Source organism: Hyla sarda, chromosome 8 (genome assembly GCF_029499605.1).
Source record: "Hyla sarda isolate aHylSar1 chromosome 8, aHylSar1.hap1, whole genome shotgun sequence".
NCBI classification, from domain to species: Eukaryota; Metazoa; Chordata; class Amphibia; order Anura; family Hylidae; genus Hyla; species Hyla sarda.
Window position 1 is genome coordinate 21,239,629 of NC_079196.1, and position 23,839 is coordinate 21,263,467.

At 45.8% G+C, this 23,839-nt stretch overlaps 1 protein-coding gene across 14 annotated transcripts in view; it reads left to right on the plus strand.

Moving 5' to 3' along the window:
• CCNT2 (cyclin T2) overlaps nucleotides 1-23,839 on the plus strand; it is an 89,251-nt gene that overhangs the window by 21,610 nt on the left and 43,802 nt on the right. For all 14 annotated transcript variants that reach the window (XR_008846845.1, XR_008846844.1, XM_056533229.1 and 11 more), the window contains exons 4-7: nucleotides 1,357-1,417; nucleotides 11,710-11,772; nucleotides 11,898-11,943; nucleotides 19,319-19,482. Coding sequence is in view for 12 of the 14 variants with exons in the window: in XM_056533229.1 (XP_056389204.1) it covers nucleotides 1,357-1,417; nucleotides 11,710-11,772; nucleotides 11,898-11,943; nucleotides 19,319-19,482 (334 nt within the window). In the remaining 2 variants the exon portion in view is untranslated. The remainder of the gene's footprint in view (nucleotides 1-1,356; nucleotides 1,418-11,709; nucleotides 11,773-11,897; nucleotides 11,944-19,318; nucleotides 19,483-23,839) is intronic.

Genomic DNA, 23,839 nt, shown 5'->3' on the forward strand with positions numbered 1-23,839 from the left:
AATAACTTTCTAGGACCAGTTGATTAAAAAAAAAAAAAAGTTTTACACCGGAGTACCCCTTTTTATCTATACTTTTTTTCCTCCCAACCTTACGAAAGATTACTTTTTCTTTTTTTTTTTCCCCAACAACATATCTGGGCTTGCTTGTGAAATGAGTGTTGGCATTTTAAAAAAGAAAACCAAAACATTTGGGGGCACACATAATTTTGGTCCGCGCTAAGAACAAAAGGATTGGGCAGTTGAAATTAGACATGAGCGAACTTACAGTAAATTTGATTCGTCACGAACTTCTCGGCTCGGCAGTTGATGACTTTTCCTGCATAAATTAGTTCAGCTTTCAGGTGCTCCCGTGGGCTGGAAAAGGTGGATAAATTCCTAGGAAATAGTCTCCTAGGACTGTATCCACCTTTTCCAGCCCACGGGAGCATCTGAAAGCTGAACTAATTTATGCAGGAAAAGTCATCAACTGCCAAGCCGAGAAGTTCGTGACGAATCGAATTTACTGTAAGTTCGCTCATCTCTAGTTGAAATACTACCTGCCTTATGCTTCTCTCCACTGACATTCTATTTTTTTTAAAGAAAAGTCCAGAAACCCCCCCCCCCCCATAGACAATAGCCCAGGGCTTCCAAACCAGAGTGCCTCCAGCTGTTTCAAAACTACAACGCCCAGCATGCCCGGACAGCCAACGGCTGTCCGGGCATGCTGGGCGCTGTAGTTTTGCAACAGCTGGATGCACCCTGTTTGGAAAACACTGCACTAGGCAGTCACTGGATCCCCAGAAGTCAGTTCAGCGGCCTATTGTCTGGGAGGAATCCACATTTAGCCAAATAAATAAAATAAAAAAATACTTGACACATTAGTTTCCCATGAATTATCCTGTCTTTTGTGTTGCCATTAAAGGGGTACTCCGTTGGAATTATTTTTTATTTTTTTTTTCCTTCAATGAACTGGTGCCAGAAAGTTAAACAGATTTGTAAATGACTTCTATTTAAAAATCTCAATCCTTCTGTACTTATTAGCAGCTGTATGCTACAGAGAAAATTCTTTTTTGTCTTGTCCACAGTGCTCTCTGCTGACACCTCGGTCCGTGTCAGGAACTGTCCAGAGCAGTATAGGTTGTCAATGGGGGATTTTCTCATGTTCTGGACAGTTCCTGATACGGGCATCAGGTGTCAGCAGAGAGCACTGTGGACAATGAATTTCCTCTGGAGCATACAGCTGCTAATAAGTACTGGAAGGGTAAAGATTTTTTCATAGAAGTAATTTACAAATCTGTTTAACTTTCTGGCACCAGTTCTTTCTCCCACCGTTATTGCTGAATAAACAATTGCTGACTTTTCTCTTGGTTTTTCTAGGCTTACCTACAGCAAGCTCAAGAGCTGGTTATACTTGAAACTGTTCTGCTCCAGACCTTAGGTATTTATAACCTCCCTCTACTCCAGGGTTTCCCAACCAGAGTGCCTCCAGATGTTTCAAATCTACAGCTGCCAGCATGGCTGTCCGGGCATGCTGGGAGTTGTAGTTTTGCGACACCGGGAGGCACCCTGGTTGGAAAACACTGCTCTACTCTCTGGATATTAATTTGATTTCCGAGATTCGTATATATGGGACTTGACAGGTGTTTACCAGGTCTCTTTGATATCCTATGCATAAGATATCAATAAAAAGGTCCCAGATTACACCCTGAAAACCTGCTGACAGGTCTGCTCTGAAGGGGTTAAGTAAGAGCATGGCTGTATATAAGGCTTTTGACCCTGAATCCGTTCATCTTTCACGTTGTTCCTTGACCCTGCTTACTTCTCCAGGTATGCGGCACTGTATAGTGCAATGTTTCCCAACCAGGGGGACTCCAGCCGTTGCAACACTATAACTCACTTTGGCTTCCCGGGCATGCTGGAAGTTGTAGTTTCGCAACAGCTGGAGTCACTTCTGGTTGGGAAACAGTTATAAGGGGGTGGGGATAAGGTAGCACTTGAGTTTAACTTCTGAATAATTATTGTGGTTGGTGCGAAGTTGTGTTTAGCGTACTTAGGCCTCATTCACATAACCGTTAGGACACGGCAGTGTGGCGGCTGTCTGGACCACTGGGGAAAATAGCGGGAGAAATAATACAGCTTGCGCCGTCTTTATCTCACGCTGAGAAACATCTGCGCCCTACGGACCACATTGACTATAATGGGGTACATTGGGACCTGCTGTTGCCCATTGCTCCCCAGGTGTCACGCTTGGTGGGGGGGGGGGGTATTGGGGGGGAGCTTGACGGCCGTTCTTGACGGGGGGCAACAGCAGTGTGAAAGAAGCTTTACAGTAAATCTGTCCAAACTTGCATGGTTGGCTGTTGATTGCTTTAGCCTGCTTGAATTGTCTGCTTTGAGGGCCACTGGTGCCTAGAAAAGTCCAGGATTGACTGTCTTAGGCCTCCTAGGACTGTGTCTAGAGATGAGTGAACTTACAGTAAATTCGATTCGTCACGAACTTCTCGGCTCGGCAGTTGATAACTTTTTCTGCATAAATTAGTTCAGCTTTCCGGTGCTCCCGTGGGCTGGAAAAGGTGGATACAGTCCTAGGAGACTCTTTCTCAGGACTGTATCCACCTTTTCCAGCCCACTGGAGCACCGGAAAGCTGAACTAATTCATGCAGGGAAAGTCAGCAACCGCCGAGCTGAGAAGTTCGTGACGAATCGAATTTACTGTAAGTTCGCTCATCTCTGTTTCCATCTTTTCTCCTTTTTTTTTTTTTTTTTTTTTTTGTTCAACTGTTTTTTTATTAAAAATTTTTTCTTTAAAACAAATATTTGACAGTAAAAAAAAAAAAATATATAAGTGTGTCCATCTTTCTTGGGCACCCAAAGCATTTTGCAAACATAATTTATGCAGACTAAAGCAATCAATGACTGAGCCATTAGGTTCAGGTTTAGATGCATTTACGAAGTTTGTTCAACCCTAGTGCAAAGTATATGCAAACATAGGCACCTTGGGGGAGATTTATCAAAACCGGGACAGAGGAAACGTTTCCCAGTCGCCCATAGCAACCAGATTGCTTTAATTTTTGAAAAGGCCTCTGAAAAATAATGAATCAATTGCTATAGGCAACTGGATAACTGTTGATAAATTTCCTCCCTTAGTATTAGTATTCCCCCCCCCCCCCCCCCCCCCCCCCCCCCCGGTATGTGACCACCACTGGCTATTTGTATTCGCTTTAGGGTAGGGTCACCCACAGCCCATCCGCATCATGGGCGAGCGACTGCAGAGTGAGCTCCCTGCTGCAGCCTGGTAGCTCTGTGTGTCCGCTTGTGTCGAAGATTAGGGAAGGGAACATAGTCTCTGGGTCACTATATACTATAAAATCACAGTAGAAAAAAAGGCTCAAACACACTAGTATTCTGCAATAAATCTTCTTTCTTTCTAGAAGTATTCTTCAATAATACAAAAGCAAAGAGCAGTGTATAATCACCCAGTGTGGATCATGCAAAGTCCGCAGGTAGTTACAAGGAGAGGTAGCCGGCTTCACTGCCATACTTCTTTAGCCGTCTCCGTTCACTGAAGGACAGGTGAGAACGTTTGCTACGCAAACGTTCTCACCTGTCCTTCAGTGAACGGAGACGGCTAAAGAAGTATGGCAGTGAAGCTGCACGTGGAAGCTCAAGAAGCCGGCTACCTCTCCTTGTAACTATAGTGGTCCCTCAAAATACGATGGTAATTCGTTCCACACGAGCCATCGTTTGTCGAATCCATCGTATGTTGAGGGATTCGTGCAATGTAAAGTATAGGAAGCTGTACTCACCTGTCCGCGCCGCTCCCGATGGTGACCCTGGGCCGGACCTAATAGGACCTGTGAATGCTCCCTGGTGGGCTAGTGGGGTGGATCGCGCCCCCCCCACAGCGCGATCGTGGGTGGGTGATGCACTATAGAGGTAGGCTTACCTCTGATCCACTATAGAGGAAGGTTTACCTCTGCTTCCCTGCTGTCTGTGGCTCTGTCATTGATAGATCCTGGATGGACCAGGCTCTATCAATGAATCACAGATCAATGGAGTTCAATAGAACTCTATTCATTTGTATGAGGAATCTAATGATTCCTCCTAAAAGTAACTAAGTGACTAATAAAGTGTTAAAAAAAAAATTATGTTTTAATAAAAGTTTAAAAGACACACATTAACCCCTTTCATATTAAAAGTTCAATTCACCCCCTATTCCTATATAAAAACACGTAAACCTAACAAAAACAAATCGTATTTGGTATCACTGCGTGCGTAAAAATCGCAATATGTCGTCTTTGAGACAGAATCGGGATATATCGTATCGTGATACGCATCGTATCGCCAGATTCTTGCCAATTCACACCCCTAATAATCACCCAGTGTGGATCATGCAAAGTCCGCAGTGACCCCCGACCTACGATGGCCCCGACATATGACCGGAGAAGACAGCGGCGGACCGGAGAAGACTCCAGTCCGCCGCTGTCTTCTCCGAGGCCTTACTGGGCCTGCGTAGCGACGTCATTACGCCGCTGCGTACTCCATTCCTATTGGATGATGTGCACAGCAGTGTATTGACGTCATCAGAGAGGGCCGAAAAGACTCCGGAAGACCAGCGCTGTACCCGGAGGGCACCCCGGAGCATCGTGGAGGGGAAAGTAATACTTACCGCACCACACGGGGAACATTAAGCTGCTATCCGGCAGCAGCTTAAGCATTTTGCGCTGCCGGATAGCACTTAATGCGATGACCACCGACATAAAAAAGCGTCATATGTCGGGGCCATCGTAGGTCGGGGGTCACTGCGGACTTTGCATGATCCACACTGGGTGATTATTAGGGGTGTGAATTGGCAAGAATCTGGCGATACGATGCGTATCACGATACGATATATCACAATATATCCCGATTCTGTCTCAAAGACGATATATTGCGATTTTTACGCACGCAGTGATACCAAATATGATTTGTTTTTGTTATGTTTACGTGTTTTTATATAGGAATAGGGGGTGAATTGAACTTTCAATATGGAAGGGGTTAATGTGTGTCTTTTAAACTTTTATTAAAACATAATTTATTTATTTTTAACACTTTATTAGTCACTTAGTTACTTTTAGGAGGAATCATTAGATTCCTCATACAAATGAATAGAGTTCTATTGAACTCCATTGATCTGTGATTCATTGATAGAGCCTAGTCCATCCAGGATCTATCAATGACAGAGCCACAGACAGCAGGGAAGCAGAGGTAAGCCTTCCGGCTACCTCTATAGTGGATCACCCACCCACGATCGCGCTGTGGGGGGGCGCGATCCACCCCACTAGCCCACCAGGGAGCATTCACAGGTCCTATTAGACGCTGCTGTCAGCTTTGACATCGCCGATCTGAAGGGTTAATAGCCAGCTGTGGCGATCGCCGCATGCTGGCTATTAGCGGCGGCCCACGGCTACTGAAAACAGACTGGGCTGCAGAGTATGGAGTGGACAGGAGACGCGTGCCTGCTCCATACAGACTGCTGAGCGCCGCCGCTCTTGTAAGGTCCGGCCCTGCTTGCACGAGCCGGAAAAATTCACCTGCCTGGCGCCCAGACCTGCATGTCCTGGGCATCGGGAGATACAAATTCCACATCCCTAAAAAGATCGATTCAAAAATATTTAGAATCGATACAGTATCGCCAAATGAAAAATCGCGATAATCAAGTGAATCGATTTTTTTTCTTACACCCCTAGTGATTATACACTGCTCTTTGCTTTTGTATTATTGAAGAATACTTATATAAATAAAGAATACTAGTGTGTGTGTGTGTGTGTGCCTTTTTTTGCTACTGTCAGCTTGTGTCTGCCAGTGGGAAATCTGCCGCTAGGAGCGAACGCACAGAGGAGCAAGGAGCTCGCTCTGCTCCCTCTGATTGCCGGCAGCACAACCGCAGCATCCAATTCATTGCCAATGCGCTGTGTGTGACCCTACCCTTAGAATCCGTGTTGGCGTGCATACTGTTGTAGTAACATTGTGGTGCATACTGTTGTAGTAACATTGTGACGCATACTGTTGTAGTAACATTGTGACGCATACTGTTGTAGTAGCATTGTGGCGCACACTGTTGTAGTAGCATTGTGGCGCATACTGTTGTAGTAGCATTGTGGCGCACACTGTTGTAGTAGCATTGTGGCGCACACTGTTGTAGTAGCATTGTGGCGCACACTGTTGTAGTAGCATTGTGGCGTGAATACTGTTGTAGTAGCATTGTGGCGCACACTGTTGTAGTAGCATTGTGGCGCACACTGTTGTAGTAGTAGCATTGTGGCGCACACTGTTGTAGTAGTAGCATTGTGGCGCACACTGTTGTAGTAGTAGCATTGTGGCGCACACTGTTGTAGTAGCATTGTGGCGCACACTGTGGTAGTAGCATTGTGGCGCACACTGTTGTAGTAGCAGCATTGTGGCGCACACTGTTGTAGTAGTAGCATTGTGGCGCACACTGTTGTAGTAGTAGCATTGTGGCGCACACTGTTGTAGTAGTAGCATTGTGGCGCACACTGTTGTAGTAGTAGCATTGTGGCGCACACTGTTGTGGTAGTAGCATTGTGGCGCACACTGTTGTGGTAGTAGCATTGTGGCGCACACTGTTGTAGTAGCAGCATTGTGGCGCACACTGTTGTAGTAGTAGCATTGTGGCGCACACTGTTGTAGTAGTAGCATTGTGGCGCACACTGTTGTAGTAGTAGCATTGTGGCGCACACTGTTGTAGTAGTAGCATTGTGGCGCACACTGTTGTAGTAGTAGCATTGTGGCGCACACTGTTGTAGTAGCATTGTGGCGCACACTGTTGTAGTAGCATTGTGGCGCACACTGTTGTAGTAGCATTGTGGCGCACACTGTTGTAGTAGCATTGTGGCGCACACTGTTGTAGTAGCATTGTGGCGCACACTGTTGTAGTAGCATTGTGGCGCACACTGTTGTAGTAGCATTGTGGCGCACACTGTTGTAGTAGCATTGTGGCGCACACTGTTGTAGTAGCATTGTGGCGCACACTGTTGTAGTAGCATTGTGGCGCATACTGTTGTAGTAGCATTGTGGCGCACACTGTTGTAGTAGCATTGTGGCGCACACTGTTGTAGTAGCATTGTGGCGCACACTGTTGTAGTAGCATTGTGGCGCACACTGTTGTAGTAGCATTGTGGCGCACACTGTTGTAGTAGCATTGTGGCGCACACTGTTGTAGTAGCATTGTGGCGCACACTGTTGTAGTAGCATTGTGGCGCACACTGTTGTAGTAGCATTGTGGCGCACACTGTTGTAGAAGTAGCATTGTGGCGCACACTGTTGTGTTAGCATTGTGGCGCACACTGTTGTGGTAGTAGCATTGTGGCGCACACTGTTGTAGTAGTAGCATTGTGGCGCACACTGTTGTGGTAGTAGCATTGTGGCGCACACTGTTGTGGTAGTAGCATTGTGGCGCACACTGTTGTAGTAGCATTGTGGCGCACACTGTTGTGGTAGTAGCATTGTGGCGCACACTGTTGTAGAAGTAGCATTGTGGCGCACACTGTTGTGGTAGTAGCATTGTGGCGCACACTGTTGTGGTAGTAGCATTGTGGCGCACACTGTTGTGGTAGTAGCATTGTGGCGCACACTGTTGTAGTAGTAGCATTGTGGCGCACACTGTTGTGGTAGTAGCATTGTGGCGCACACTGTTGTGGTAGTAGCATTGTGGCGCACACTGTTGTAGTAGTAGCATTGTGGCGCACACTGTTGTAGTAGTAGCATTGTGGCGCACACTGTTGTAGAAGTAGCATTGTGGCGCACACTGTTGTAGAAGTAGCATTGTGGCGCACACTGTTGTAGAAGTAGCATTGTGGCGCACACTGTTGTAGAAGTAGCATTGTGGCGCACACTGTTGTGTTAGCATTGTGGCGCACACTGTTGTGTTAGCATTGTGGCGCACACGGTTGTGGTAGTAGCATTGTGGCGCACACTGTTGTGGTAGTAGCATTGTGGCGCACACTGTTGTAGTAGTAGCATTGTGGCGCACACTGTTGTAGTAGTAGCATTGTGGCGCACACTGTTGTAGTAGTAGCATTGTGGCGCACACTGTTGTAGTAGTAGCATTGTGGCGCACACTGTTGTGTTAGCATTGTGGCGCACACTGTTGTGGTAGTAGCATTGTGGCGCACACTGTTGTGGTAGTAGCATTGTGGCGCACACTGTTGTAGTAGTAGCATTGTGGCGCACACTGTTGTGTTAGCATTGTGGCGCACACTGTTGTGTTAGCATTGTGGCGCACACGGTTGTGGTAGTAGCATTGTGGCGCACACTGTTGTAGTAGTAGCATTGTGGCGCACACTGTTGTAGTAGTAGCATTGTGGCGCACACTGTTGTAGTAGTAGCATTGTGGCGCACACTGTTGTAGTAGCATTGTGGCGCACACTGTTGTAGTAGCATTGTGGCGCACACTGTTGTGGTAGTAGCATTGTGGCGCACACTGTTGTAGTAGTAGCATTGTGGCGCACACTGTTGTAGTAGTAGCATTGTGGCGCACACTGTTGTAGTAGTAGCATTGTGGCGCACACTGTTGTAGTAGTAGCATTGTGGCGCACACTGTTGTAGTAGTAGCATTGTGGCGCACACTGTTGTAGTAGCATTGTGGCGCACACTGTTGTAGTAGTAGCATTGTGGCGCACACTGTTGTAGTAGTAGCATTGTGGCGCACACTGTTGTAGTAGTAGCATTGTGGCGCACACTGTTGTAGTAGTAGCATTGTGGCGCACACTGTTGTAGTAGCATTGTGGCGCACACTGTTGTAGTAGTAGCATTGTGGCGCACACTGTTGTAGTAGTAGCATTGTGGCGCACACTGTTGTAGTAGCATTGTGGCGCACACTGTTGTGGTAGTAGCATTGTGGCGCACACTGTTGTAGTAGTAGCATTGTGGCGCACACTGTTGTAGTAGCATTGTGGCGCACACTGTTGTAGTAGCATTGTGGCGCACACTGTTGTAGTAGCATTGTGGCGCACACTGTTGTAGAAGTAGCATTGTGGCGCACACTGTTGTAGAAGTAGCATTGTGGCGCACACTGTTGTGTTAGCATTGTGGCGCACACTGTTGTGGTAGTAGCATTGTGGCGCACACTGTTGTGGTAGTAGCATTGTGGCGCACACTGTTGTGGTAGTAGCATTGTGGCGCACACTGTTGTAGTAGCATTGTGGCGCACACTGTTGTAGTAGCATTGTGGCGCACACTGTTGTGGTAGTAGCATTGTGGCGCACACTCTTGTAGAAGTAGCATTGTGGCGCACACTGTTGTGGTAGTAGCATTGTGGCGCACACTGTTGTGGTAGTAGCATTGTGGCGCACACTGTTGTGGTAGTAGCATTGTGGCGCACACTGTTGTAGTAGTAGCATTGTGGCGCACACTGTTGTAGTAGCATTGTGGCGCACACTGTTGTGGTAGTAGCATTGTGGCGCACACTGTTGTAGTAGTAGCATTGTGGCGCACACTGTTGTAGTAGCATTGTGGCGCACACTGTTGTAGTAGCATTGTGGCGCACACTGTTGTAGAAGTAGCATTGTGGCGCACACTGTTGTAGAAGTAGCATTGTGGCGCACACTGTTGTAGAAGTAGCATTGTGGCGCACACTGTTGTAGAAGTAGCATTGTGGCGCACACTGTTGTAGTAGCATTGTGGCGCACACTGTTGTAGTAGCATTGTGGCGCACACTGTTGTAGAAGTAGCATTGTGGCGCACACTGTTGTGTTAGCATTGTGGCGCACACTGTTGTGTTAGCATTGTGGCGCACACGGTTGTGGTAGTAGCATTGTGGCGCACACTGTTGTGGTAGTAGCATTGTGGCGCACACTGTTGTAGTAGTAGCATTGTGGCGCACACTGTTGTAGTAGTAGCATTGTGGCGCACACTGTTGTAGTAGTAGCATTGTGGCGCACACTGTTGTAGTAGCATTGTGGCGCACACTGTTGTGGTAGTAGCATTGTGGCGCACACTGTTGTGGTAGTAGCATTGTGGCGCACACTGTTGTAGTAGTAGCATTGTGGCGCACACTGTTGTGTTAGCATTGTGGCGCACACTGTTGTGTTAGCATTGTGGCGCACACGGTTGTGGTAGTAGCATTGTGGCGCACACTGTTGTAGTAGTAGCATTGTGGCGCACACTGTTGTAGTAGTAGCATTGTGGCGCACACTGTTGTAGTAGTAGCATTGTGGCGCACACTGTTGTAGTAGCATTGTGGCGCACACTGTTGTAGTAGCATTGTGGCGCACACTGTTGTAGTAGCATTGTGGCGCACACTGTTGTAGAAGTAGCATTGTGGCGCACACTGTTGTGTTAGCATTGTGGCGCACACTGTTGTGTTAGCATTGTGGCGCACACGGTTGTGGTAGTAGCATTGTGGCGCACACTGTTGTGGTAGTAGCATTGTGGCGCACACTGTTGTAGTAGTAGCATTGTGGCGCACACTGTTGTAGTAGTAGCATTGTGGCGCACACTGTTGTAGTAGTAGCATTGTGGCGCACACTGTTGTAGTAGTAGCATTGTGGCGCACACTGTTGTAGTAGCATTGTGGCGCACACTGTTGTGGTAGTAGCATTGTGGCGCACACTGTTGTAGTAGTAGCATTGTGGCGCACACTGTTGTAGTAGTAGCATTGTGGCGCACACTGTTGTAGTAGTAGCATTGTGGCGCACACTGTTGTAGTAGTAACATTGTGGCGCACACTGTTGTAGTAGTAGCATTGTGGCGCACACTGTTGTAGTAGCATTGTGGCGCACACTGTTGTAGTAGTAACATTGTGGCGCACACTGTTGTAGTAGTAGCATTGTGGCGCACACTGTTGTAGTAGTAGCATTGTGGCGCACACTGTTGTGGTAGTAGCATTGTGGCGCACACTGTTGTAGTAGTAGCATTGTGGCGCACACTGTTGTAGTAGTAGCATTGTGGCGCACACTGTTGTAGTAGTAGCATTGTGGCGCACACTGTTGTAGTAGTAGCATTGTGGCGCACACTGTTGTAGTAGTAGCATTGTGGCGCACACTGTTGTGGTAGTAGCATTGTGGCGCACACTGTTGTGGTAGTAGCATTGTGGCGCACACTGTTGTAGTAGTAGCATTGTGGCGCACACTGTTGTAGTAGTAGCATTGTGGCGCACACTGTTGTAGTAGTAGCATTGTGGCGCACACTGTTGTAGTAGTAGCATTGTGGCACACACTGTTGTAGTAGTAGCATTGTGGCACACACTGTTGTAGTAGCATTGTGGCGCACACTGTTGTGGTAGTAGCATTGTGGCGCACACTGTTGTAGTAGTAGCATTGTGGCGCACACTGTTGTAGTAGTAGCATTGTGGCGCACACTGTTGTAGTAGTAGCATTGTGGCGCACACTGTTGTGGTAGTAGCATTGTGGCGCACACTGTTGTAGTAGTAGCATTGTGGCGCACACTGTTGTAGTAGTAGCATTGTGGCGCACACTGTTGTAGTAGTAGCATTGTGGCGCACACTGTTGTAGTAGTAGCATTGTGGCGCACACTGTTGTAGTAGCATTGTGGCGCACACTGTTGTAGTAGTAGTAGCATTGTGGCGCACACTGTTGTGGTAGTAGCATTGTGGCGCACACTGTTGTGGTAGTAGCATTGTGGCGCACACTGTTGTAGTAGTAGCATTGTGGCGCACACTGTTGTAGTAGCATTGACTCTAGTAACTTGTTTTTTTTTTTTTTCCAACAGGCTTCGAAATAACTATTGAGCACCCCCATACGGATGTAGTGAAATGCACCCAGTTAGTGAGAGGTTTGTTACTATGATTATTACTATATTGGGCAATGCTGGGTGCTCGGATACATATCCGTCAATAATGTCCATCTTGTATGTTCACTTCTGATCCGTAACGTCTGTTTTGTTTCTTTCTCTTGCAGCAAGCAAGGATTTGGCACAGACATCCTATTTCATGGCTACCAACAGGTGGTTATCCGAACCTTTGTTGCACTGTCATAGCACACTATACCTTTCTTTACTGCAGGGTCCCCTTCCTGTGTCTTACTAGCCTATGTGCACAGGGGGTCTGGGCTGCCTCCATGGCCTGGTCTCTTCCCTGTGTCTTGCGCTCTGTACTCTGTCCGGGCCTTTGACACACAGGGGAGGATTGCACAAGAAAATGTAGTGTTGCTCTCTGATCAGTTTCTTGATTCTGAGTGCATTTACTAAACTGGTAGCCCCGAATAGCATCTAAAGAACTAAACTTACCCTAGAGCATCTTGGTAAGTATAATAATACTTAAATTTACCAATCACTATCAATAAAAAAAATCTATATATATATCTCTAAATTTACACGATAATAATACTTTCTCAAGATGCATTTATTTCTTTTGATAATATGCATTGCGATTCTTTTTCAAACCAACTATACAGCAAAGATGAAACCCTAGAAATTATAATATTCATCTTTTACATATTTCGTATTGTGCATGGTAAACAAGAGACTCAGAATCCAGATTCAGAAAAAAAAATAAATGCTCTACAGTATAAAAGACACAGTATGTTCTCCTCGAGTTTGATAATAACTCTTCTTTGTTTTTCCAGGAGATTGACTATATATTAAACAGCGGCCATTTTTTTTATGTTGGTTTTACTTTTAGCAGTGGCTGATTCGTATTCTCATTGGATGGCGTCGCCATTTTGTTCTAATCTCCCAGAGGACAAACATCTCCCCCCAGGGCTCCTGCACGATTGGCACTAGAGCCCATTATGGCTGGCTGGTACCCATCCTGCAGCAGCTTGTCCAGGGGGTTGTGAGGGCGCGTAGTTTTATTTTTTTGCCTAGAACTGTTGACATTTTGCCTTTTTTTAAGCTCATCTACGTCTGCGTTCTGTTCTCTTGGGGTTTTATTTCAATAGTTTTCCATTGTTTGTGGATGTGTCCTGAAATATGTTGATTTGATATTGGGTTTAGTTGGTTTGAAATGGTTTTAATGTGCTTTTTTTTGCCATGTGATTTATTTTTTATTTTTTATTACTTTACAGGTGACTTTGGATACATTGATCATGATGTATCTCAATCATTTTAGGTCTTTTAACCCTTTAAAGGGGTACTCCACTGGCCTTCATTCAGAAGTAAATGTTCCGAACAGTGCTGTGGAGTCGGCAAACAATGCACCGACTCCTACTAAATTTAGATTGGAATAAAAAAAAAAAGTTTAAATGTCCCAATTCACAAAAAGTTATAATTAATGACTTGTCTACTGTAAGAATAAAGACCAACGCATGCAGTGCCTCACGTAACCGCAAAACGAACACGTTAAGTGACCGTGAAGAAGCTTTTCATGTGCTTCACTATATGGCACGCAACGCACAATTAGGAGCAGCAATACTTATACTTTCCATAGTGTTGTGTTCTGCTGTTACAGGGAACCCATGGGTAACCTAGCCTCTCACTGATAATGTTTTTTGCAGGACTAGAGACACTTGTATAAGTGAAGGGAATGGAGGGTCAATAGTTCAAGACTGAAGCTGTAAACCATTGGAAAAACTGCTGTCATTCAGCTAAGGCTATAAAAACTTGTAAACTCGATTGTTAGCTCAAACTTTAAACATGACTATGGGATTCAACCAGGGGAATCATGTTTTATAATAAATGCCCCTTCCTGGATCCTCCTACTGCCCTATCTTCAGCAGCAGATCAGCACACAAACTGTTCAATACAGTAGACTGTTGGCTTCCCAGCCAGTAGTCCTGTGGTAATGACATGTATGTTGCCTTTCTTTCCTTCAAGGAATGTATAAAATACATTTGCATATTAATACAGAGGAGTCGGAAGTACAAAAAACTGCGGAGTCGGAACGTTTATCTACCGAGCCCTGGTTCCGAACACCGTTTTCATGCTGCGGGGGTCGGCCACGCCCCTCGTGACATCACGGCCAGGCCCCCTCATTGCAAGACTACGGGAGGTGTCACGCCCCCTCCCGTAGTCTTGCAATGAGGGGGCCTGGCCGTGATGTCACTAGGGGCATGGCCGACCGCTGCAGCGCGAAAACAGCATTCGAAACATTCACTTCCAAACATATGCATACAGTAGTCTTGCAATGAGGAGGCCTGGTCGTGATGTCACAAGGGGCGTGGCCGACCACCGCGTTCGAAACATTCACTTCCGAACACTGTCCAGTGGAATACCCCTTTAATGTTCCATGACATAAATATACTCAAGCCCACTCTATACATGTCTGAATAATAGCCAGTGTGCACCTATCTCTGCTGTCGGCTATTAACCCTTTAGAGGTGCCCACTAGAGATGAGCGAACTTAAAGTAAATTCGATTCGTCACGAACTTCTCGGCCCGGCAGTTGATGACTTTTCCTGCATAAATTAGTTCAGCCTTCAGGTGCTCCGGTGGGCTGGAAAAGGTGGATACAGTCCTAGGAAAGAGTCTCCTAGGACTGTATCCACCTTTTCCAGCCCACCGGAGCACCTGAAAGCTGAACTAATTTATGCAGGATAAGTCATCAACTGCCGAGCCGAGAAGTTCGTGACGAATCGAATTTACTGTAAGTTCGCTCATCTCTAGTGCCCACTAATGCCAGTTACAATCATAGTCAGTGGTACAGAGCTCCTACCCACTCGCAGACAGGAGATGGGGAGAAGAACATTCTGCTGCGTTGTCTTCTGGCTCGTTCTGATCGGTGGAGGTCTGAACACTCAATCCCCGACCGATCAAAACTTTTGACTTGTCGCTAGCACATGTCAAAAGTTTCTTTAGGGCAGGGGTCTCAAACTGACCGCCCTCCAGATGTTGCAAAACTTCAACTCCCAGCATGCTGGGAGTTGAAGTTTTGCAACATCTGGAGGGCCGCAAGTTTGAGACCCCTACTTTAGGGTATGCATATTTTGTGCAGCTGATTTTACTATTCATTAAAGGGGGGTACTCCACCCCTAGACATCTTATCCCCTATCCAAAGGATAAGATGTCTGATCGCGGGGGTCCCGCCGCTGGGGACCCCCGTATTCTACCATGCGGCACCCACCTGTAACTGCTTCCGGAACCGCTGGAGGCCCTCAGGCTAATACCACCACGGGGACGTAAGATCGAGACGTCTCCCATAGAATTGCATTGAGGGGGTGGGTGTGACGTCACACGGGGGGAAGAGTTGTGACGTCACAATCTTACGTCCCCAGCGGCAGGACCCCCGCGATCAGACATTTCCGGTGGAAAACTTTTTTTTTTTTTTTTTTTTTAAATCAGCTGGTGCCAGAAAGTTAAGATTTGTAAATTACTTCTATGAAAAGAAATCTTAATCCTTCCAGTACTTATTAGCGGCCGTATACTCCAGAGGAAATGCTTTTCTTTTTGTATTTGGGTGCATCCGGACATCACTTTTCAAACCGCATACGGGTTAAAAGTTGTACACACGTTTTGATACAGTTTAGTCCAGTTTTGAGGAATCCGTTTTTGATCAAAAACCTCATACTGGAAACTGTATTGCAAAAACGTGGTGTGAATTCAACCTTGCGCTATGTTCGAATGCAGATTGGCTTTCAAAGAGATTCTGCTTCGCTGTTCACATAGCAGAATGGGAACCGCAAAGCAGAATCCCTATCGGCGCTGAAAATAAAATTCCAGCGTCTGTAGAAAAAATTGTGTATTCCTTCTGCGGACTCCGCACAGAATGCATTGCCGTCTATGGGGATGGTGCATTCCTGAGCGGTCCTAGCGCTGGGATGTTATGCCGCCGGCACGCCGCATTCAGGGGCAATGTCTACACTGAGAGGTTTTTTTTTTGTGCAGACATTGCTGTTATTCTATGTTATGGTGATGGACTTACCCAGTGTTTCCCAACCAGTGTGCCTCCAGCTATTGCCAAACTACAACTCCCAGCATGCCCGGACAGCCATTGGCTGTCCGGGCATGCTGGGAGTTGTAGTTTGGCAACAGCTGGAGGCACACTGGTTGGGAATCACTGGACTAACCCCTCTTTTAGAAGGTGGATTTATCAGTGATGTCATACCTGTACCACAGCGGGCTACATCATGAGGTTTCCTTTCCAGTTTTATACAGATGAATAGGGATTTGTGCCTACAGTACAGTGGGCTCCAAACTGTGGCCCTTCAGATGTTGCAAATCTACAACTAAAATGGCTGTCCGAGCATGCTGGGAGTTGTAGTTTTGTAATCTCTTCAGGGCCACAGTTTAAAGGGGTATTCCAGGGAAAAAAACTTTTTTTTATAGATCAACTGGCTCCAGAAAGTTAAAAGGGTACTCCGATAAGATGTCAGATCGCCGGGGTCCTGCTGCTGGGGACCCCGGGGATCGCTGCTGCAGCACCCCGCTATCATTTCTGCGCAGAGCGAGATCGCTCTGCATGTAATGACAGGCAATACAGGGGCCGGAGCATCGTTAAGTCACTGCTCCGCCCCTTGTGACGTCACGGACCGCCCCATCAATACAAGTCTATGGGAGGGGGCGTGGCGGTCGTCACTCCCCCTGCCATAGACTTGCATTAAGGGGACGGGCTGTGATGTCATGAGGGGCGGAGCCATGACGTCACGCTGCTCCGGCCCCTGTATCGCCCGTCATTACGCACAGAGCGAACTCGCTCTGTGCAGTAATGATGGCGAGGTGCCGCAGCGGCGATCCCCGGGGTCCCCAGCAGCGGGACCGCGGCGATCTAACATCTTATCCCCTATCCTTGGATAGGGGATAAGATGCCAGGGGCGGAGTACCCCTTTAAACAGATTTGTAAATTACTTCTATTAAAAAATCTTAATCCTTTCAGTACTTATGAGCTTCTGAATTTAAGGTTGTTCTTTTCTGTCTCTGGAAACGCCCAGTTTAGAAGAGGTTTGCTATGGGGATTTGCTTCTAAACTGGGCGTTTCCTGAGACAGGTGTCATCAGAGAGCACTTAGACAGAAAAGAACAACCTTAACTTCAGAAGCTCATAAGTACTGAAAGGATTAAGATTTTTTTTTTAATAGAAGTAATTTACAAATCTGTTTAACTTTCTGGAGCCAGTTGATATATATAAAAAAAATGTTTTTTCCCGGAATACCCCTTTAAAGACCACATCAGTCATATAACTGTGTTTCAGCTGTTGACTTGAACCTCAGTATCTGTGAAATTTTGTTTCATTGCTGTTTTTGTGATTCACAGGGCCTGGAGACGTCTTGCTTCTCTTTTACACAAGCTCAATTATTTCTGACTAAATTACTGTTATTTTTTTTTTTTTTTTGTATCTTCAAATGCAAATTTACGTTTACAATTTTACACTTAAATTTTTCTTTGAGTTTTAAGGGAATACAATCAACTAGTATAGGTATTGAAATGGCTTTTTGTCAGGCAGTGATTGGTCTAGTCCACCTCTTCCATGTTACTATTGCTATGGGCTGTATTGCTGGTTATTATAGTACAGTGGTCCCTCAAGTGACTATATTAATTAGTTCCAGGACCACCGATGTATGGTGAAACCATTGTATGTTGAGGCCTTAACTCTATGGAAACCTGATAATTGGTTCTGAAGCCCCAAAATGTCATCCAAAAATAGGAAAAATAAGTAGAGAAGTAATACAGATAAAGCAAATCCTTACATATAAAATAAATAAAGATCTGCTGGGAGCTGTAATCACTGTCTATTTAGAGGACAGGAGCTTCTCCAGGGTCCTGTACAGTACACAGTGTCCTAAAAAAGTAACATGGAGCCGCCCTGACCTGGTGTCCAAAGGAGCAGCTAATCCTGGTACAGGTAAAGAGTACAGAACATGTAATACCTCCCTGTACTGTAGGGGGCGCTACCAGACACCAGTCAGTGCATACACTATAGTAATACAGGTAAAGAGTACAGAACATGTAATACCTACCTGTACTGTAGGGGGCGCTACCAGACACCAGTCAGTGCATACACTTCAGTAATACAGGTAAAGAGTACAGAACATGTAATACCTCCCTGTACTGTAGGGGGCGCTACCAGACACCAGTCAGTGCATACACTATAGTAATACAGGTAAAGAGTACAGAACATGTAATACCTACCTGTACTGTAGGGGGCGCTACCAGACACCAGTCAGTGCATACACTTCAGTAATACAGGTAAAGAGTACAGAACATGTAATACCTCCCTGTACTGTAGGGGGCGCTACCAGACACCAGTCAGTGCATACACTATAGTAATACAGGTAAAGAGTACAGAACATGTAATACCTACCTGTACTGTAGGGGGGCATTACCAGACACCAGTCAGTGCATACACTTCAGTAATACAGGTAGAGTACAGAACATGTAATACCTCCCTGTACTGTATAGAGGCGCTACCAGACACCAGTCAGTGCATACACTTCAGTAATACAGGTAAAGAGTACAGAACATGTAATACCTCCCTGTACTGTAGGGGGCGCTACCAGACACCCGTCAGTGCATACACTTCAATAATACAGGTAAAGAGTACAGAACATGTAATACCTCCCTGTACTGTAGGGGGCGCTACCAGACACCAGTCAGTGCATGCACTTCAGTAATACATGTAAAGAGTAGTACAGAACATGTAATACCTCCCTGTACTGTAAAGGGCGCTACCAGACACCAGTCAGTGCATACACAGTAATACAGGGGTTTTACCAGTGAACGTCCATTCTGATTGGTCAGATCTTTCAGCCATTGACAGGTATCACAGATCTGGACTGTCTTTACATTGTATGTTGAGTCTGGTTTCAAGTTACAATGGTCCAGAAAAGACCATTATATGATGAAACTATTTATGTTGAGGCCATTGTAAGTTGAGGGATCACTGTACTTTTATGACAGTATACACGGTCTGTAGTTAATGCAGGAATAGGCCTTTCCATAAGCTGTTTCTTTGTCTTTTTTTGCATGCATTTATATAACTGTATGTATAGAATCCCAGTTGTGGCTTCTCATTTAGCAGGTTACAGTAGTTAATGCTCAAGATCTCATTTCCTGTAGTTCTCTGAGCAGCGGAGAGCCCGTGCGGAAGCGGAGGTCCTTGGCAGCACTGCAACAATTCCTATTAATCTGATCTTCTGCTACATCCTGAGATATTGTGATCTCTGTAATAGAGTGGTTATGATAGTGTCCCTTTAAATCAGTGGTCTCAAACTGTGGCCCTCCAGATGTTGCAAAACTTCAACTCCCAGCATGCCCGGACAGCCAACGGCTGTCCGGGCATGCTGGGAGTTGAAGTTTTACAACATCTGGAGGGCCACAGTTTGAGACCACTGCTTTAAAAATACTTTGTTTTAATGATTTGGTTTTAAGGGACGTAGTAACTAATGTATATTCCCTTATTTTTTTTTCTTTCTCTCCCCCTCTCCCCCTTTTTTTTTTGTCACTTGCAGCCTTCACCTCACAACGTTCTGCCTTCAGTACAGGCCCACGGTTATCGCCTGTGTTTGCATCCATCTGGCCTGCAAGTGGTCTAACTGGGAGATACCAGTATCGACAGACGGAAAGCATTGGTGGGAATATGTGGACCAGACGGTGACACTGGAATTGCTGGATGGTAAGAATGTGACCCTTTCTCCTAAAAGCTGGTGTAGTGAAGGAAACTGTTCCCTGTAGAGAAATGTGTCCAAGCGTCTGATAAATGCTGAGTCAGCAAAGCCACCCTGATTGGCTGAGACGTGCACACCCACCCCATACTATTGGTTGTTAGGTGAGGGGGGGGGGGGGGGGTTGTAGCCTCGCTCTGCTCAGTATTTGGCGCCATTTCACTACACCCCGATCTCTGCGCTCTCACAGCGGAATATAGCAAACTGTATCCTCGCGATGAGAGCAGAGAGATCGGGGCAGAGAAGCGGAGAACAGGGATGTTGAAAACTGTGTCCCTGCTGCTTTGGCTCGTTCTCGCCGCTGCTGTAAAACTGTGAACCCGATCCCCACGGCTTTCATCAGCCTGGGGGATGTAGAAATGGGTCCCCGCTGCTGGCTCTCTCCATCCCGATCCCCGCAGTGAGGATGTAGGAATGTGTGTCCAAGTATAGAGGCAGGGAAGACCGCTCTCCATCCACCGCTCTCCCCTGCCTCTGATTACCACTTCTTCAAATCAGTGTACCCGTGCCTCACTGCTTCCCCATGACGGTTACCCCCCCCGCGCAGAGGCAGGGGAGAGCGTGAGTACTGCTCTCCCCTGCCTCGAGGAAATAGAAAATCTGTGGGGAAACAGTGAGGCACGGGTACACTGATTTGAAGAAGCAGTAATCAGAGGCATGGGAGAGCGGTGATGGAGAGTGGTCTGCCCTGCCTCTGCACCCCAAGACACACATTTCTACATCCTTGGCGCAGGGATCGGGGATGGAGAGAGCCAGCAGTGGGGACACAACAGGCTGATGAGAGCCGTGGGGATCGGGTTGACAGACCTTTTGATGGGAATGTCTTAGTATAGGTGCACTGTGTATACCAACTATCAAATCCAAAAATAATGAAGAATATATAGAAAGAAGCAAAGGCGCTCCATAGTGGAGTGTCACTGGTATAATAGTGAGCCAGGGATGGGGAAGGGGTGAGCAACCGTGTACCGCTATGGGTTGTGTACCTGCATACACAACAATGGATAGCGTTTGTATTGGTTGAGAAGGAAAGGTGCCAACAGCTCTCCACTACTAACTCCAATCACCTGCGCACGGACTGTCTGTCAGCGCTTCCAGGTCCAATAGAGTAGCACGACATACACAGGATATACACAGGAACAATATCCAACGGGTTTCGGATCAAACTGGACCCTTAATCATGGCATAATTCATTGATGCTATGATTAAGGGTCCAGTTTGATCCGAAACGCGCTGGTTATTGTTGTGTATATCATGTGATCCGCAATAAAGAGTTCCTGTTTCAAGCCTACATACTGCGCTGCTGGACATCTTTTTGTAGCATTTGTATTAGCATGATGTCCTGTCTGCAGCCTTCTTGATAGGTAGATTCAATCAAAATGGAAGCTTCAGAGTAACACAGGATTAAACTTGGCACTGAGGGAGATGAACGGAGCAGGAGTCGCAGTACTTCAAACAAGGACTTTATTTGGACCAAGATGCAACGCGTTTCGCTGCGCATGCGCAGCGAAACACGTTGCATCTTGGTCCAAATTCCTTGTTTGATGTACTACGACTCCTGCTCCGTTCATCTCAGTCAGTGCAAAGTTTAAAGGGGTACTCCGGTGGAAACCTTTTTATTTTTAAATCAACTGGTGCCAGAAAGTTAAACAGATTTGTAAATTACTTCTATTAAAAAAATCTTAATCCTTCCAGTACTTTTAAGCAGCTGTATGCTACAGAGGAAATTCTTTTCTTTTTGAATTTTTTTTTGTCTAGTCCACAGTGCTCTCTGCTGACACATGATGCCCATATCAGGAACTGTCCAGAGCAGGAGAAAATCCCGTTGGCAAACCCTATGCTACTTTGGACAGTTCCTGACACAGACAGGGGTGTCAGCAGAGAGCACTGTGGACAAGACAAAAAAGAAATTCAAAAAGAAAAGAATTTCCTCTGGAGTATACAACTGCTTAAAAGTAGTGAAAGGATAAAGATTTTTTTAATAGAAGTCATTTACAAATCTGTTTTAACTTTCTGGCACCAGTTGATTTAAAAAGCTTCCATTTTGATTGAGAAAATAATGAAGAGGCACAGTGCTGGGACTTGTAGTCCTGTGGGTGCTGAGCAGTCAAAGACCAGACACAATGTCCAAAGTAATCTCGAAAAAAAAAGAAAGCGGCACTCCAAGATTCTCATTACGAAATTTGGGAGATGTACAGAATCCCATCCCCTTTATTCTCCATTCCCCTTCTCTTCACCTCATTGGTTGGACTTGATGGACTTATTAGTGTAAGTATTCACCCATCTGGTGTGTGCAATGTCTCAGCATTACAACAGTCTCTTTCAAGACCTCGTTGTGAGGTTGGAACATTGCACACACCAGATGGATGAATTCATCTTCACATTTTTGTTATTGGAATTTTGGGATGCTGCTTTGTATTTTTTGTCTCCATTTCTTTAGACCCTGGGTCTGGTCTTCAATTGCGGAGTGCTGCTTTCTATTTTTCATATATAGGACACGTAGTAGCATGATGCGTTAATGTTAAAGGGGTACTCCGGTGAAAACCTTTTTTCTTTTAAATCAACTGGTGGCAGAAAGTTAAACATATTTGTAAATTACTTCTATTAAAAAAAATCTTAATCCTTCCTGTACTAGCTGCTGAATACTACAGAGGAAATTCTTTTCTTTTTGGAATGCTCTCTGATGACATCACGACCACAGTTCTCTCTGCTGACGTTATTATAATAATAATAACACTTTATTTATTGTTGTCCTTAGTGGGATTTGAACCCAAGTCCCCAGCACTGCAAGGCAGCAGTGCTAACCACTGAGCCACCATGCTGCCCTTAGCATACATCTGCTATACATGGTTGCTAAAATGAACAGAGATGTCAGCAGAGAGCACTGTGCTAGTGATGTCATCAGTGTTCAAAAAAGAAAGGAATTTCCTCTGTAGCATTCAGCAGCTAATAAGTACTGGAAGGATTAAGATTTTTTAATAGAAGTAATTTACAAACATGTTTAACTTTTTGCCACCTGTTGATTTAAAAAAAAAAAAGGTTTTCACCGGAGTACCCCTTTAAGCAGAGTTTTCAGACAAGTGTATCTACCCTGCTCTTAAAGAAGTACTGTGGTGCAGGAACAATTATCCCCTATCCAAAGGATGGCTCTCTCTCTCCCCAGAAACAGTGTGTGTTGAGCCTCGCACAAACCTGCGGCTGACACGTCCCCTTCATGTATCTCTATGGGAGAGCTGGAGATACACAAGCGCTTTATCTCCGTCTTTTTTTTTTAGATATACATGGGGATTGTCAGCCATCACTTCATGCGGGGGTAGACAGGCTCCCTTCCTTGGGAGAGCCGCTGTGCCATGCAGGAGATTGCGGTGGTCCCAGAGGTCGGACCCCCCCTGTGATCAGACACTCATCCCCTATCCTTTAGAGATAGGGGATAATTGTTCCTGCACCATAGTACAAGAGAAATCTGACCGCAGGGTCATTTGCACTAACCTGAATGTACATGTGCAGGTGACCCGGTTTTTGTCTACCTATATTCAGGTAAGTGCGGGTGGTCCTGCCTGTTATCAGATTCCCTTTTTATAGTTGATCAGTCATCTCTCCTGACATTTCGGGTTTTGGTAGTTACTTGCAATTTTCTGCTATTTTGGTTTCTCTGTTATTCATCCTGGAAACATATGAATATTCATTACTTTGTGATACTATTCCCTTTTTGTCATTGGGGCTTTGTTTCCTTCACACTAACTCTGTTCAATCCGTATTGGGTTGGGCAGTAAAGGGCGCACAGTCTTTACAAGGAGGTATGGCAACACTTCTTAGTTAATTCATACATTTTTTTTTAACCCTCTGTGCTCGGGCTGCGAAGCGAAACAAAACAAACTTTAACTCCCCTTCCTACATTCTTCCGTTGCACTGATATCGATGTCCCGTTCTCCGGTCCCCGACTTCTTCCGCTTCCTGTAAGTCGAAGAGTCACATGACGCTCAGCATATCATATATGCTGAGCGTCACATGACTCTTCGACTTACAGAAAGCGGAAGAAGTTGGGGACTGGAGAAGGGGAAATTGATATCAGCGCAACGGGGGAACATAGGAAGGTGAGTTAAAGTGTTTGTTTCGCTTGGCAGCCCGGGCACAGAGGGTTTAAATAAAACGCACCCGAGTATTTCTTTAAGTAGGAATAACAGAGGAATGGCACAATGCAGAGTTGTTGGAGAGGATGCGCCTGGTATACGTTTGTATTTGGGGAATACTAATAGAATTTTAGAGGTATCGGGAGAGATGACGGGTACTCTTTTTAGCATGTTACTAGAA